General features: G+C 35.9%; 1 protein-coding gene and 1 long non-coding RNA gene across 2 annotated transcripts in view; one reads left to right on the plus strand and one right to left on the minus strand.

The window, feature by feature from the left end:
* The first annotated feature begins 4695 nt into the window (after nucleotides 1-4695).
* On the plus strand, nucleotides 4696-11550 carry LOC308664858. The gene is made up of 3 exons (XR_014025767.1): nucleotides 4696-4735; nucleotides 7750-7832; nucleotides 11447-11550. It is a non-coding gene; the product is annotated as an uncharacterized lncRNA (long non-coding RNA).
* DDAH1 (dimethylarginine dimethylaminohydrolase 1) overlaps nucleotides 9140-16740 on the minus strand; it is a gene marked incomplete at its 5' end in the record, with an annotated part of 65579 nt that continues 57978 nt past the window's right edge. The window contains 2 exons of the mRNA XM_081322404.1: nucleotides 9140-9365; nucleotides 11558-11701. Of these exons, the coding sequence (XP_081178530.1) occupies nucleotides 9249-9365; nucleotides 11558-11701 (261 nt within the window). The 3' untranslated portion in view covers nucleotides 9140-9248. The remainder of the gene's footprint in view (nucleotides 9366-11557; nucleotides 11702-16740) is intronic.

Genomic DNA, 16740 nt, shown 5'->3' on the forward strand with positions numbered 1-16740 from the left:
TAAATGAAATAAATTCATCTATGTTTCAATTTAGGTACATGTAGTTTTTGACGTATGACTGGTCCAATTAGTAAACATTCCAAGTTATGATGGATTGTCTGAAAGATACTTAGGACTGAGTTCTGAAGTTCTGAGTCTCTCTTGTGGTCAATTATGGTTATTGGCAGTGTCTTGCAGTCAGATGATGGCAATTTATGTTTTTGCCTGAAACCATTGTTTTCTTCTGGTTTCTGGCAATGACACCCCAGTAAGTCCAATGGGTTTAAGAACCCGTGAATTCAATTAACAATTGCGATAATTTACCTGTGTTGCAAAACAAGTCATAAAATGGGCTTAGTCATGTCTACGCAACCATAACAATTTATGATCATAATGGACGGGCTCCATTATGGTCATAAATTGTGATGGTTGTATACACAGGCTCCATTAAAATTGAGGACTACCTGTATATTTTATGAATATGACCATAAACTACCTTGCAAAAACATATTTTTAAAAGGTAACAATAAAGATTCTTATGTAAATAAATACATTATATATATGTAGTATGTCCTTATGTTTCTTTTTATGCATACCCTTAGAATTTTTCTCAACAATCCCAAATAACCATCTTTCTTTCTATTTTAAGTCCCTTTGTTTCTCAAAAGCTCTATTTGCACTGGAAAATGCTTGGTGATGGCTGAGAATATGGGAGCAGATTTACCTTTAAAGAGAAAGCTTCTTTGAATTTAAAGGCAATAGCAGCTCATCATAATCTTATAACTGACTTTAATTTATTATAATTTGTTGTTTTTAAACTTTTTCGGGATCACAAAATATTAGCAACTAAATTGCACTAAATGGGAAGGTCCAGAATGAAACCATAGTGAAGTTGTTCAAATGTGCATCTTTGATAAAGTCCTTTTAATCCAATCTTTCCCTACTGAAATAAGAAGTCTGCAAAGCACCAATAAAGGCTGCAGGCAGTAAGTCTCTGTGTTAGAGATGTTTACTTATAATTTACTGTCGTTGCTATGTTCCAAGGTGATAGTTTAGCCCTCGTCATTTGGAGATGGAGGATCAAATGAAACAATTTCATCATGGTGTTAGTTTTAATCTTGAGTTTGATGAACAATTCATAATACATATAGGTATACTTACAACAATTCGTTTAGTGACCGTTCGAAGTTACAACAACAGCACTGAAAAAAGTGACCGATGACCATTTTTCACACTTACGACTGTTGCAGCCTCTCCACAGTCACGTGTTCGAAAATTAGGCACTTAGTAACTGACTCATATTTATGACGGTTGCAGCGTCCCAAAGTCTTGTGACCATCTTTTGTGACTTGATCGAGCAAAGTCAATGGGGAAGCCAGATTCAATTAACAACTGTGTTATTAACTTAACAACTGCAGTGGCTCACTTAATTATTGTGGCAAGGAAGGTCATACAATGGGGCAAAACTCACTTTAACAACTGCCTTGCTTAGCAACAGCAGTGTTGTGTTCAGATGTGGTTGTAAGTTGAAGACTACCTGTATAAATAAAGCATAAAATTGCAAGAGATATGATTGAAGGTATTTCATAAGTCTTTGAAACAGCAGCCATGGAGCCCGATTAGATTTAAAACCACATATTCCGGAAAGAGTTTAAAACCTTTGCTCTACATGCAGCAGTAGTTTTGTTCTTTGTCCCAATAGGTTTCTACCTGGAGCAGTTATCCAACCTTTGGAGTACCAGGGACTGGTTCTGTGGAGAGAGGTTTTTCTGCGGACCGGAGGGGGTGTGGTTTCATGTACTGCCTGCATCCCACGGATGGGGCTTTGCTTGTTTGCACGGACCGGTTTCTGGCATGCCGCAGCCCGGTGCTAGTCCACGGACTGGGGGTTGGGGACCCCTTATCTGGAGAGTTTCATGTGTCTGGGGAGGGGAGAGGGGCTGAGATCAATTTTTGTTTGATCAATTACGTGAAAAAAAATCCTGCTATTTTGATTCCAGTCCAACTTGTTTCCCACCTGCCGTGTATATGAAGTGCATTCACACTTTTATCACTTATCAGTGGCCCATCGGTACATTTCTGATTTGAAATTCATCTTCAGCATTTATAAAAACGACCTTTGGAAGGTCCGTCACCACCACCCTTATCTCAGACAACGTGGAAAAAATAATGAATTTTATTGTTTTTGCAGGCTGGCCAATGGCTGTAGTAAAATATGTTTGTTGGAGAGAATATTGATTTCCTATTGGAATTCCTATTTCCTATTTGGATAGGAAGTTTGTAAGGAATGCCTTGAGATAATAAATATGAGCCATTATGAAATTTCCACAAGTTGCACACTTAATATGCTACTCATATTAACTTGCATTATTTAAAATAGTTTGGGAGTTGGAACTATTAAGCGACATTGATTCTTTTAATCATGGATTGAGACCAGATGGGCAGAGCAGTCTTACCCTTCCTGAACTGCTATTAGACGGAAGTAAAAACAGAATGAAAGAGTCCTGAGGCCAGAAGACAGAAATCCTCCTACCATGAGAGCAGGATGTCCCCAGTAGATGTATGGAAAATTCTGTGGCACTGAAGAATCACTATCCCAGGGAGGAGATAGGAAAGTGGATCTCAAGTCTAAAAGGATCTAAAGCTGATAAGTGGATTCAGTAAGTAAGAAAATCATAAAGACCGTTATAATTTTTTTTTTACCTGAGATAGCCAGTGGACCTTTGGTAGTAATGGCTTTTTTAGGTGGTTCAGTAAATTAGCAGCTTCTGCTTCCCATCACATAATTGATTTTTTGGGGGGTGGGGGGGTTTCTAAGCGCACCTCGCTAGACAGATAACTATGAGCAGGCAATGCTTTAGCAGTCACACTGAGCAGGCTTGAATGGACAAAACCACAGCCATTTGCCTGAAATGGTATAAGGTTTCCTGCCTGAGCAGGGGGTTGGACTAGATGACCTCCAAGGTCCCTTCCAACTTTATTATTATTATTATTATTATTATTATTATTATTATTATTATTATTATTATTATTATTATTATTATTATTATTATTATTATCAGTCCACCCTATCCTGGCCTGCAGTCACGCTTTCCTGTTTCAGAGTAGTGTTTTCTGACGTATATTGGTTTCTCTGCTGGGCTTCAGTTTGATCCAAATATCTGTGCTCCTGTCGAGGGTTGTACAGAAATGCCAGCACTTCCCTTCCCTTCTGGTCACCGGGTAGACTTTCCACAGCCATTTTGGGGGATATCTACATCAAAGGACAGCAATGTGCCGATTGTAAAACTTGAAATCCTTCCCTGTTTTGAAGCAGGTTTCAGGCATTACGTGGGTTCCTTTCATAACTCTTGATACATAGTGCTCAGAAAAATCAGTTCACTTGTACTCAGTGCTTTTTTTGTGTAAGAAAAAGGTGCCGGAACTCACACGTCATACAACCCGCCTTGCCTACCCTACAAGGTTCCATCCAAAAAAGGTGCTGGAACTCCGTTCTGAGCGTTCTGTGAGAAAAAAAGCCCTGCTTGTACTTATCTGCATGTGCGCCTTGTGAACCAGCACCTGGGCAAGGGACAGCTGGTTAAAGAGAATCATCATCACTTGGTTGTTTAAGGTTAATTAGACAATCAGTGAAATAGTGGTGAGGTGAGGGTATTTCTTTTCCTTTTTTAACAGATGAAATTGACAAGTTTCCCCTAATGAAATACGAGTAAAACTAAGGGTTTTTCCCCCACCAGTCCACTGGTAATTATGCTAGACAGGAAGTCAAATTTGATGGACACTCAACAAAAAGCTACAAAAGGTCTATCAGGGGAAACCATGGTCTCCAAACCTACTCATGGAAAGTGTCTAGTACTTGCTTTCTTAGCAGAGAACATGGTGGAGGATAAGGCTTAGGAAATTCCCCAAAGGCCACAGTAGCCACTATGTGGATAGAACACCTGAGTAACAATATGGTCAAAGCTCACAAATGGATTGAATCTGGATTAAGCCAGCTTAATTTCCAAGCTATTTTACCATGTGAGACAAGTAATTTAGAGTTGCCGTGCAGAAAAGCCTTTGTCTAAATCCATTTCTTTTAAAAGCAGCAGCAGTAGCAATCATGTTTCATTTCTAAAAATATGGTACGGTGAAAAAAATTGATCAATGAAGCAAAATGTATGAGAAATAAGATGCTTGAAGTCTTATTCTAAATATTCATATAGTTTAGCTTCAGCTGACACTTTATTCGATAGTGATGGGTGTACATAATGTTGGAAATGCACAACACAAAATTAAGTAAAATAAACATCACTTTTTCCAGTGTTAACAATTTATGGGATTAGGCAAAAATTCTGACACACAAAGTAGTAGTTGGATATATTAAAGATAACACATTTGAATTCTGTGGTTAGTAGCTGCACGTTGCAAAACAAGGCTAGATACATTTCATATGTGACTTGAAACTACATCCTACATCACACATTTACAAGAAGCCTTTCTGGGAGTTCAAGTGAGGTGCCTCATATTTTGTTCCTAGCCACCTTGCAGATGAAAAATGCTCCTTAAGAACTGCCTCTCATCATTAATGGATATGTACCACCAGCTCCTTAGAAACATTTGATTCAGATTAATTCTGCCCTTAAGTTTCAATAAGCAAGAGTTAACAGGTTTTGTTGTTGTTGTTAAGGGAGAAGAGAGAGGCATTTTGGACAGTTCTGCACCTAGCTGAACATGGTGTTCTACAGGAGTTGTGATCAAATCTCACAGAGACTAAGTATGTTCCATATGTCCTCAAAATCCACACTATACTTCTAAAACACGGCATCTGTGAAAGACTGAACTATGTGTATACTTGGCTGTGTGGGAGGGAGTGGAAGGATGCCAAGTATAGCAATATAAGGTACAGCATGTATAAACACTTCTCATTGGCACATGGAAAAGAACCTTAGCTGACACTGATTACATTTTGTCCAACAAGGAAACCCACATATTGCATCATTTTGTTCACACATACACACCCCGTAAAAAATCAAAACAATCTAAACAGCTAGGGATCAAATAGGGGTATCTACCTCTGGCTTCCAACTTTTAAGCTTCCGGATCAAAAGAACTGTAGATTTGTAGAATACATCAGTGAGAGAGTTTTCCCTAGTGATCTTTAGTTAGATATTTTAAGTTATGGAATTGGAGAACATAAAGGAACATAAGATGTTAGTAAAATCAGGAGCGGTCTATGCAGCCGCAGAAGTGCTATTGTGAATTAATGTTTTTGAACACTTCCTTATTCCCCATTCTCTGCACACTGAAGAACATATTGTATTTTGCAGGAAGGACAAGTTAATCTCACCTGATGATATGCTATTTTTAAATACAGAGTCACTGCACTACTGAGGTAGTATTAGAAAAGGCTTTACAACTTCATTGAACTGATCTTAAAACTTGCCTTTGGTGTCCATGCTAATAAAAATTTAAGCATTATTTAGACAGCGGCTCAGTATCTAAGGCTGAAATATGATTAGATTTGGGGCATTACTCTTAAGCTTCTTTTTTCATGCCCAAACCACACTAAAAACACCTAAGGATACTTAATTTGATGGAATTTCTTTTTAATTTTACGGTCTTCCAGATAAGAGCAGGGCTACTTTAAAATAAGTCTGCATTTTCAGTTGTATAGTTCCAACCCAATACAGAATTTTGCTATGCTGAATCTGAATTGTAAATATTAATTCAGAAGTACAGACTGCATGAGAACATAACAGAAAGGGTCACTTTGAAACTTAATAAAAGATTCACTAACTATATAAATGTATTATGTACATCAGTACAATAACAGTGATTTTTCCAGATCACTGTGACAAACATCAGGAAAACTAGAAACATAATAGGCACTGCAGATATTTTATGCATACATATAAACTATAAACTATCCTAGATATTTAGAATAGTATAGAATCCATTAGCACATAAAATTAACCAAAAGATTGTCTGATACAGCAAGCAGTGTATGCACTAACAGATGACACAATTTACAATATTTCAGGTAGAAATACAGTATGCTTGGTATGGATCTACTGACAATGCAGTTGTCACAGCAGACACAAAAAAAGCAAAATGTAAACCATTTTTACCAAGTATTTTCTGGCTTTGTTTCGTTAAAAGATGGCCAACTGAAATTTGTTTAACGTTACTGATGGCAAGTATTAATGAAGTAAAAACAAAGCAGAACATGTATTCTTTGGGCTGTAACATTAGCTAAAAGAAATGAGCAACTACTGAAGACTTAAGTTCACACAACCATTATTGTTATTTTGCAAGGCTTTTCACAATATCTCTAAAATATTTCTATTATTTTCTGTTATGAATTGAAATTCACATGGAAACAAAAACCTCATTTTCCAGTTAAATCCCTACTGCATTTTTAAATATTTACAAACTATCCATTAAGAATACGCAGCTTTCCTTCCATTATGCAAATTTTGTATAAATTCATTATGCAAATGAATTTATTGACAAGAAAATAAGTAATTTTTCATTCTAGGAGAAAATATTATTATTGAAGGAAAGGAAAGGTCAGAAGAATAATTAGAGTTTTTAAGTATAATTAATTCAGCTAAAATATAATCAAATGCTACATATGCCATTCCCCGTGTTGCATTTCCTGGATTCCATATGTTTCTCTGTTTCTTACATATAAATAATTTCAACCATAGTTTTAATGTAATTGGTTACTTGAACTTTGTGATGTTGTACATTAGCCAGTTACCAGAAGTAGTGTCCCAAAATGAAGCATTAACGGGAAAATGATAAAGGCAATGTTAAGCCTTGACGAAAATTTACTTTTTTAATTTCATCATTGTTAAAATGACTGAGTAGATTTCCCGAGAATTCTACTTTAAATTCTCGTTATATATACAAAGGTTGAAAATTTGACATCTGATTGCTTCAGTATGTTGCAGAATTTGCCAAAATAAACATTTCTTTCAACTGAATTACAGTTTAAATAAAGATATCCATTTCCAGGCACAACTTGAATCCTTAGACATAATAGTAATGGGAGTCTCTTGGAAGACACGGATATATACTACAGGAAAACAACAGGAGCCAAGAATGCTACCAAAGTACATTCTGTCAGTCTATCTTTTCTTAGTTTTTTCCCCTCAGAAATAAAATAAATATACCGTATTTTCCGGCGTATAAGACTGGGCGTATAAGACGACCCCCTACATTTCCTGTTAAATTATAGGGTTTGGGCTATACTCGCCGTATAAGACTACCCCTCTTCCAATGCACACCAAATAAAAATTAAAAAACATTAGATTTGATTTTCATATGGTAATTTTAATCCAAATGCTTATGACATGCAGGTACTTAGTAGGAAAACTGTCACTTATAAACATAAGGCTGTTTGTCATCAAACATGTAAACATAAAACAGTGCAAGTGGATTAAACTTTTCCTAATTCACTCTAAAGCTTTCCCTGCCCAGACCAAATGGGAGATCCGCTCCAGGTTTTCCAGCCAGCCCTGTCCCTAAATTTTTAGCACCCGGCGTATAAGACGATCCCTGACTTTTGAGAAGATTTTCATGGGTTAAAGTCATCTTATACGCCAGAAAATACGGTAATTAGCAGCAGGAATACATAGGAGAATTACAAGTGAAAGACAAAATCATCAGGATCCTTCTGCCTCACACGAAATTTTATATCCAAGACAAGAGTGTTGCACAATAGAATATCTGGAAGAATCTACAACCCCCTGCCATGTCTTGTTTACTATTTATGTTTTTCAGAAAGTTCAGCATTGAAGGAAAAGAACTCTCCTGATCAAATGAATATTTAAAACCATAACAACAAGTACTTGCATGAAAGTACGGTAAGGTATGAGAGGTGTCAGTAAAATAAAGTGTTTTATTCATTTGTTAAAACTTTGTGAATCAAAACTTCAGTAAAAGTTTTAACTTGTGAACCACCTGAATATCTACTGAATTTTTTTTAAAAATGTGCAAATAAATAAACCAGCATTTTGGACACACAATTGCCTTAAACCCTCACAGTAATCCACCTATATTTTGTAATTAATTTCATTCACAGTTTTCTTCCAAGGCACTAAAAGGAAAATAATTTTCTAGGATAATTATAATTTGTTTTTCACTATGGTTGTTACTAAAGGAATACTTACTGAATGTCCTTTTGGTTATTTTTTAACTTGAAACTCTCAGATAGAGCTCTTTGTCCCCTTGTCAAAAAAGCAGAATGCATAACTGAAGAGAAAGGTCACCAAAAGTCAGAGTAGATTAAAACTGGGCCAATTCCAGTATTATTTCTAAAATCCTTCAGTATTCTGTAAGACATTTTTGGATCCGTGTTAAGCTACTTTCAACAACATTTTCCTATGAGGCTGTTCTGTTTAAACACATACCTAATTTTTGTTAAAGAAACATATATAAAATATGGGCATTATTCTGTCCAGTGCATGTTTCCCTCTCATGTTCTGATTACAATAAACTTCCCCAAAGCAAGGTAAAGAAATTACTTGAGCTGACATAAAAATAAGTGTATGAAGATGTGTGTCTCTGAGCCCTTATCTTCCTAATAGCCCATATCTGAAGACTAACTACTGTGGTATTGTACGCACATGTAATTTTCCACTTTTACACCTTTTGCAGTTGGTAAATATTTGATGACTTATCAATGTCAGTCCTGGAACTTAAGCAGAGCAGTGGAAAAGGAGCATAATAAAGTTCCTATGACAAAATCACTAGCAATATAAAAACAAGTGTTTTACTCTTTACATTGGGGTAGAAAGAATTTGATGATGACAAATTCATAAAATGGATTGTGAGGAAGTCCAATATTACATTTTGTATGGCATTTTGCCATATGTCTTCAATGACTTGCTTTCAAACTCAAGTCCTTAAACTAAGTGATAGTAACGTTCAGCATAGTAGATATGCATCGGGTTGTTGTTGTGCCCCAGTCAAAAGTGATGCTAGAAGTGGCCCCTACTTCCACTTTGTCCGCTTCTGAGATCATTTTACATCCACTACATAAACCATTGATTTTCATAACATATTTTTGGGAAATCCAGACAAACATGCTTCAAATCTTTATATGTCAGGAAAAAGCATTATACACGAACCTTAATTACGAGTGAAGGGGCACCATTGTAAACAAAGGTCAGTAGCACAGTGGTACAGTAGATTGTCAAGAAAACCAATACAAGTGAAATACAGATTCATTTGCCTTTCATGTACATTATTGCCATATACAAGGAAGGAAATCTGTAAACTCATAATTGTGAAGATTTATTAATAAGGACCGAACAACAAGTGAGTGCTCCATCTACTTTTTCTAGCTCGGTGTTCGCTATAGGGATCAACATGTGGTCCTTCAGTTTTTCAAATACCTATTAGGAAAGGAAATGAGAAGTTATGAATCTTTTTTTGCTGAATCTTTATCATTGGTTTAGAAATCTTCAGTCAGAATTGTTTATATCTTAGTAGAAAACTCTCAGCAAACAGTGGCATCTGACTGACCTTCGTGCTTGGAAACTAGCAAGACTAGGTCTGAACAGTGTTTGAATGTAATGGCACCAGGGAATCCCAAGGCTGTCAGCCCGACTAAGAAACTATAAAAATATCCTAGAATAAGGCCATGGGAAACCACTTCTATTCTGTTGCTAAGTCGACTATATGAACATATCCATGCAATCAGTAGGAGTCAAAATCAACTTGAAAGGAATCTTTTTTTTTTACCTTAATAAAACAGTTCAGCTTCAAATTGGATACTCTGGATCAAAACTGGAACACTTGGCATTCAAGTTAGCATATTAATACACTTTAGGAGAAGGGGGAGCAAAAGACTGATAAATGTGCTATTGTGTCATATTTTAGTTCATTTGATATGTCATTGATATGTCATATGGCAAGAGTAATGCTGACTTTTATTTCTAAAGTTATGGGGAATTTGTGACAAACCAGTCTCATGATTTAAAGTCTAATAACAGCCCACATAAAGTTTATCCCCTGCTTACTTACTTAAGATATTATTAGTGGAGTTGGGGAACAGAGTGTTTTATGTGGTCACACCCCAACTCTGTACTCTGTGAGTTGCAGCATTGCTTCAGACCCAACATGTTAGACAATAAAAATTGTCAAACATAATGTTGCATTTTCAGTAATATCAAGATTAAATAAGCAATAAAGACCTGTGGATATGCACCTTTGAAGTAAACTGTGAGTTAGCCCAAATTATAAAGCCAAAGTTCAGGTGAGGTGTCACAGATTTATATTTATCATGTTTGTTGGGGAGTGTCAGTAAGGCAGGGGTTCCCAACCCATTACCGGGCCATGGCCTATTTGGAACTGGGCCACACGAGTGGTAGGTCAGTGTGCATGCATGTGCGCACAACTCAACTCATGCTAGTTAAGCTGTATGTACGCATAAGTGCACCGGCCTGCCACTCATGCAGTCCAGTTTCCCCCCTCTCATCTAAGTCTGTACAATTTATTCAGCTATCCAAAAAATCTTCCCTAGAAACTGACATAATATGACATAAGATCAAATGCTTCACTTGGGCCCAAGTCACTTCCAAGCATATTACCAATAACACTCAGTGATAAGAAAAATGGCCATGTACAGCTTAAAATTATGTTCTGATCTATCTGAAATAATATACTTAAAACTCAAAGAATGACCCCCTCTGATTTGCAACAACATCACTGCCACACCAATAGAAGACTGGGGTGCACAGCATTCCTATGCTAAGAATAGCACAAGTGTACACACACATTTCTATATGGCATAATTTGTTGAATGTCTAGGAAAACCTTTTTCATTTCAAGAAACTCAAAACCTAAACAACAAAATGAGAAAATAATATGGGAAGCCAAAGAGTCAGAGGCCAGGTTCTGAACAAAGAATAAAAGGGTTTCCCTGTCAGTCATGTCTGACTCTAGGGCACGGTGCTTATCTCCATTTCTTGGTCGAGGGAGCCAGCATTATCCAAAGACAATTTCTGTGGTCATGAGGCCAGCATGGCTATACGCCAAAAGCACACAGAACACTGTAACCTTTCTGCCAAAGTGGTACCTATTAATCTACTTGCATTTGCATGCTTTCACAATGCTAGGTGAGCAGGAGCTGGGGCAACTAAGGGCAGCTCACCCCATTGGGTGGAGCTCGGGTATCAAACCCAAGCTGTCAGCTCAACTGAGAAGCTCAGCATCTTTCCTAGCAGTACTTCTGGGGGGAACAAAATGGTGAAGGGGCAAAAAAGGCAAGATGGTGGAAGCTTGCCCCATTTTTTAGTGCATTGTAGCACTTCTACCATCTAACCTTTTTTTTTGCCATTGCGATCACCTGCCAGTGCTGGATTCTATTTATTACATTCTGTTTAATACCATATGTCCTCAAACTCCACCAGTATTTTTTTTTGCTATTTTCCTTATTTCAGTGGAAGCAGTGTTGTTGTTGTTGTTTTTGCAGGAGGGAAGGATAGTCCTTGAAGACAGAATTACAGATGCTTCTCTCCCAAGCAATCTGAACTTGCAACTGATCAGCATTTTATAAGAACGGGCCTAGTCTTTTTGCCATTACCTTTGCACTTTCTGGATACTCCTCAGGGGCTCGATGCAACAAAACATCACCTTTGCCAGGAATGTTTAAATAAACACAGTTTGCTGCTGCATCATCAGGAACTGTAAGTTTGTCATAACGATGGTCGCTCATCTGCTGCATAGTCTGTTATAAAAAGATAAGTCAGGATTATATAAAATAGGGCTTTGTTACTCTTCAGAAATTAAGGAGGGAAATTGCTTTATTTTTAAAAAATCGTATCAAAAACTGTTGTAGTGCAATGTGACAGTTCCCAACAAGAAATTCACCTTATACAAGTTATATAGGAATATATACAGAAGGGTTTCTTAACACAAATTCCAAATGTTCAACATTTCTGAAAGGCATGCATGTTACTATCTGGAATATATTAAGCTGTATCCAAACTCGGATTTGCCACAATTAATATAAATTTGTGCATCCTTTACCTAAACAATTAAGGTACATAAGATTAGCCATTGTGAGTAATTCGTACTGTTCTGCTTTATTTAGCCAGACTTGCTATTAGTATCAAATAGTTCTACAAACAAACTCAACTTTTCATTTGTGAAAGGCATCATATTTGTTCCTAGTAAACAATTTTGTTTTTGTCCTATTTTGTTCTTTGGGGAGAAACATTTCAAAGTATCCTACATTTGTCATACTTAAGATTTCAAGAATACATCTCCTAAGGAAAAAGTTGGGCATGGAATAAAGGAATTCATAAAATTTATTCTAGTTTTACTTCCTAATTGAAGTTTTGAAGAATATACAGCACTACTGAAAAAATATTAGCCTGAAATTTTGGCTCAAGTTAGTTTTCATTAAAATTAAATACCAAAGCTACCTAGCCACCTTGATTTTATGTCATCATGAAAGACAGGCATAGATTTAGATTTCAGATGTTATGCCTCATTAGTTCAGCACTAGATTTCACTTGATCTTGAGGCAGCTTGGTTAAAACTAAAGCAACAGGCCCTTGACAATGATATTCAGTATGACTTAAGAACAATCCTACATTTTGAACAAATCAGTCCTATTTGGAAGACCACATCTCTCACAACAAATATTTAGCGGATATTCTTTACCCAATGGACAGGAGAGCTCTTACACACAACCTAAGATTTTTTTTCTACCCTTGCTGTTGGAAGATTTAACAACACTCTCATGCAACAGTAAATTTACACTGCCCATTGCAAGAAACAAAATCAGCTTCCTTCATGCTTGCCCACTGCCTTTTACATATATTTTGGTGAAGGGGAGAATGCTCTTTCTTCTCTCAGCTGGCAGGTTATCTTAGATATCAAGCTCTCTTCTTTTTCCTCAATTTCTATTGCTAGTCAAAATTTAGTAATTCTGTTGATTGTACAAAAGGTGTTGTATTTTTAGTGCATTAGCTTAGAGTACAGTGTTTTGGCTAAGTGTAGGTTTGTTTTTCTTGGTTTATACTTTATTTTTAACCATAAAAAAAGCAAAAACTTCTAAACCTGCAGTGTCTTTCCAAAGGGAAAGACAAACAATACATGTCAAGAATTCAGGCAAAAGGAAAAAAAAATACCAGAAAGACTTGCAGTACCATGGACAGATCCTTAGGTGCAATAGATTTGGTGCAGTTCATACAGTGCCAAAAAACCCTTCCCATTTCATATTCCATTTATAGAGAATGGATGTTTAAGTGCAGAAGATATTTTCAGAGACAATTATTACAACTAATGACAATATTTATTATTTGAGGTAGGTGCCTCACTCTACTAAATGGTAAGACTAAATCTACTTGTATTTCTTTGTATTTCTTCTTCAATATACAAATCTATTTATGTGTATATATTGCACAATAGGCCTTTGGAAATATCTGTACTTGAATGAAAAATGGCACGTAATCTTTTAACAATTGCATGGAATTTCTAAATAGAAGAGTCTTATTAGCCAGATTGGAGATTGAATCATAAATATCCTATGATGAATCTTAAGCAATGTCTTACTTTCTGAGGAAATGTCATCATTGTAATAGAATTTCATGTTTCTTCACTAGCTAAAATGTTTGTGTGGTTTTCCTACCATTGAATTTTGACAATATCTATCTTATATAATGTAAATATGAAAATTATAATTCTTTCTTTTATAATGATTTCCCAAAACTGCATATCCTGGAAACCTCAGATTGTCCATATCTGTTAAGATTAAACATATAAATGACATAGTCAGAAAAATCTTAAAAATCTTAAAAAGAGGAGATAATTTTTCCAGTACAATATGCATGCATTTCTTTACAGTGTATCAATTCTGAAGATAAGTAATTGCTGGTACAATGCTATCATTAAAAAAAGAGCAGGCTTTCAGCTGCAATAGCCCTGTGCTCTTTTTCACATTTAGATAAAACAAACAAGCATCATCTTTTTTCAGATTTTTCTTCTTGCAATTCTACTCTTCAGCTAAAGCTTTAAAGATATTTGATCTTTCAGATGGGGAACAAAGGAAGAAGGCTAGTCAAACAAACAAAAAAATTGCAGACAAGCATTTATCACTCAAATATTGCCTCTAATTCTCTGCATTAGAAAAGCAGTAATTAAGTTTTCCAGTCTTGAGGTTGGTGACAAAGTTGGTTTTCAGTACTGAAGAAGAAAAAAGGCACAACAAAGACAATGTGTATTGCAGCAGTCTTTGCCCTGTTGTGCACTTTGTTTTGTTAGAAATGAAAAGGTAATTGAAATGAAAAATGATCAGTGTGTGATATTATGTACATTGACTGGAATACATTCAACTGAAATCATGGAACTTTGCTTTGGAATATGCTTATATAAGGTAAAAATGCAAGTTCTGATAATACATACCCTTCAAATTTCATGTTTCTATATGTTCTGACATTTAAACTAGCGAAGCAGATAAATCCAATAATCATGCAACTAGGATGATAAATTATGCAAAGTTTGCAAATATATGGAAATTAATTTCTTCACACAATACAGGAACCAATCTGAATCGGTCACTGTGACCACAGGTTTAGTCTTCTGAGCTTTTAGACCAGGGGTGTCAAACTGCCGGCCCAGATGCGTCACGTGGAAGCTGTGCCCACCCCATTGCTGACAATGGCAAAACTGTCCTGATACGTCACATGATGTCATGTGACATCGCAAGTTTGACATGTCTGTTTTAGACTCATGCTGGAGCCCATCTTCAGGGAACTTCTCTCTACTGCAGCCTGGCAGGGTGGGGAAAGGGAATGGTTCCATGTGAATGGCAGACATGCGTGCAAACTCACGCAACTCCATTTACACTCATTTAAATAGAGCTGTGTGCTCGCACACACTTGCCCACCACTTGTGCAGCCTGGTAGTGGACTGCAGCTCAGGAGTTGGGGGCCCTGCTCTACTGGAATGTTCACATTATGTATAAAAATATTCCAAATTTTGATTCCTAAGAGCAAAATGTGAATTGGCTTACTTAAGAATTCATAAAGGACTATATTAGCTCTGTCCATAACTCCATCCATCCTAGCGTAATACTGATAGTAGCGTAATACTGATGTATCAATTCATAAAAAATAAAACTGAATTTGATTTGAACCAATAGGCTGTCTTTATTGCAAATGAAAATAATAATAAATACAATAAATAAATACGTAATCCACAATTGATTTTTTAATGAACATTTTATGAAAACATTTAGGTATGTGTTTTTATTCAGCCAGCTTGGTCATTTAAACAGAAGGCACAAAAAATAAAATACATTTGCCCAGTGCTTTTTTTGTAAAAGGAAAAGGTGCCGGAACTCACACATGTCATACAAACCACCTTGCCTACCCTACAAGGTTCCATCCAAAAAAGGTGCCGGAACTCCGTTCTGAGCGTTGTATGAGAAAAAAAGCCCTGCATTTGCCTTTGTTTTCCATATACAGCCCTTTAGAAAAGTCATCTTCTCTTGACAACAGTTTCTGCGGTTGATACATAAACTTTCTTAAATGCAGCAGCAAATTAAATCAAAATTGGACAATGGAATAGTCATTTACTTATGCAAGTCGATTATGGGATTAGTTGGGTGAAAATGTAGTTCTGCAAACAAGTAAGACTTCTTTTTAGAACTATTATGGTACATGATAGCTTTTGCCATTGTGGGCACAAACTAATTTTCCTAATAATGCTCCCAAAAAATCTCAACAGGAAATGCAAATCCATCTCTTCCCAAATCTTTCTATCAATTAGTAACTAAAGAACAGTTGTAACAGATTGGAATAATGTTACAGAAGTACCTTGGAATGCAAATATCAACAGAAGAAAAATAATGAACATTCATTTTGCCAGGTCATGCTATTTGTAAGCAGAAGTTTGTGGACAATTTCCTTGTTTGTAAAGATTATAAGAATCACAAATTCATTTTATGTGAGTCTGATTTCCTGCCCAGAAAGATTTTTGCATGGTGGGTTATACTAGCATTTCCTGCATTTTGATTCTTTCTGGGAATTTTCTCTCTCTATAAAGAATCATTTTGCTGCATATTCCCTAAACCTGAGTCATGCTTTTCTGATGTCTACCAAATTAATCTGCAAACTTCCCAATCTAATTTTCCCCAATTGTGTTTTGCAAAGTACATTTTGCCATGAAAGGTCTTGATTAACAAGTAAATGCATTAAAATGTGATTAGGTAAGTTCCTAAAATAAGCATCATATTCTTCTATCAGTTTGTCATCCTGGCTTTCATTGTGAGTTGAGACCCATTTCAATAAGATTACTGAACAATATTTTAATTGAGAAATGAAATACAACCACAAAAGATCTTACTTAAGCTATTATTTTCCCCAACAAAAGGAGGAACACATATGAACAATTTGCTATCTGAAAAATATAGGAAAATTTTACAACTTGATAAGGCTCCAAGCTTGGGCAGATAAATTAAATAATCTTTTCATTAATACAAAAGATTAAAATCAAACCTGTATTGCTTTGGACATATCTGTATTACAAAAAAAGTTAAAATGATTTTTTTTAAATCAACCACTAAATGTCAACTAAATGACCGACCTGCACCAAAAATAAAAAAAAATCATCACTGGGTTTTAAAAATTGACAGATATCAGCATAAAATGAACCACATCACAAAATACAAAACAATGAAAAGCTGACATAACAAACCAGGTGCGTTAAAATGCAAATCATATGAAACCAGGAAAAGCCAAAACACTTGTTCTGATG

This window comes from Vipera berus (genome assembly GCF_964194415.1).
Source record: "Vipera berus genome assembly, chromosome: 3".
Lineage (NCBI taxonomy): Eukaryota > Metazoa > Chordata > Lepidosauria > Squamata > Viperidae > Vipera > Vipera berus.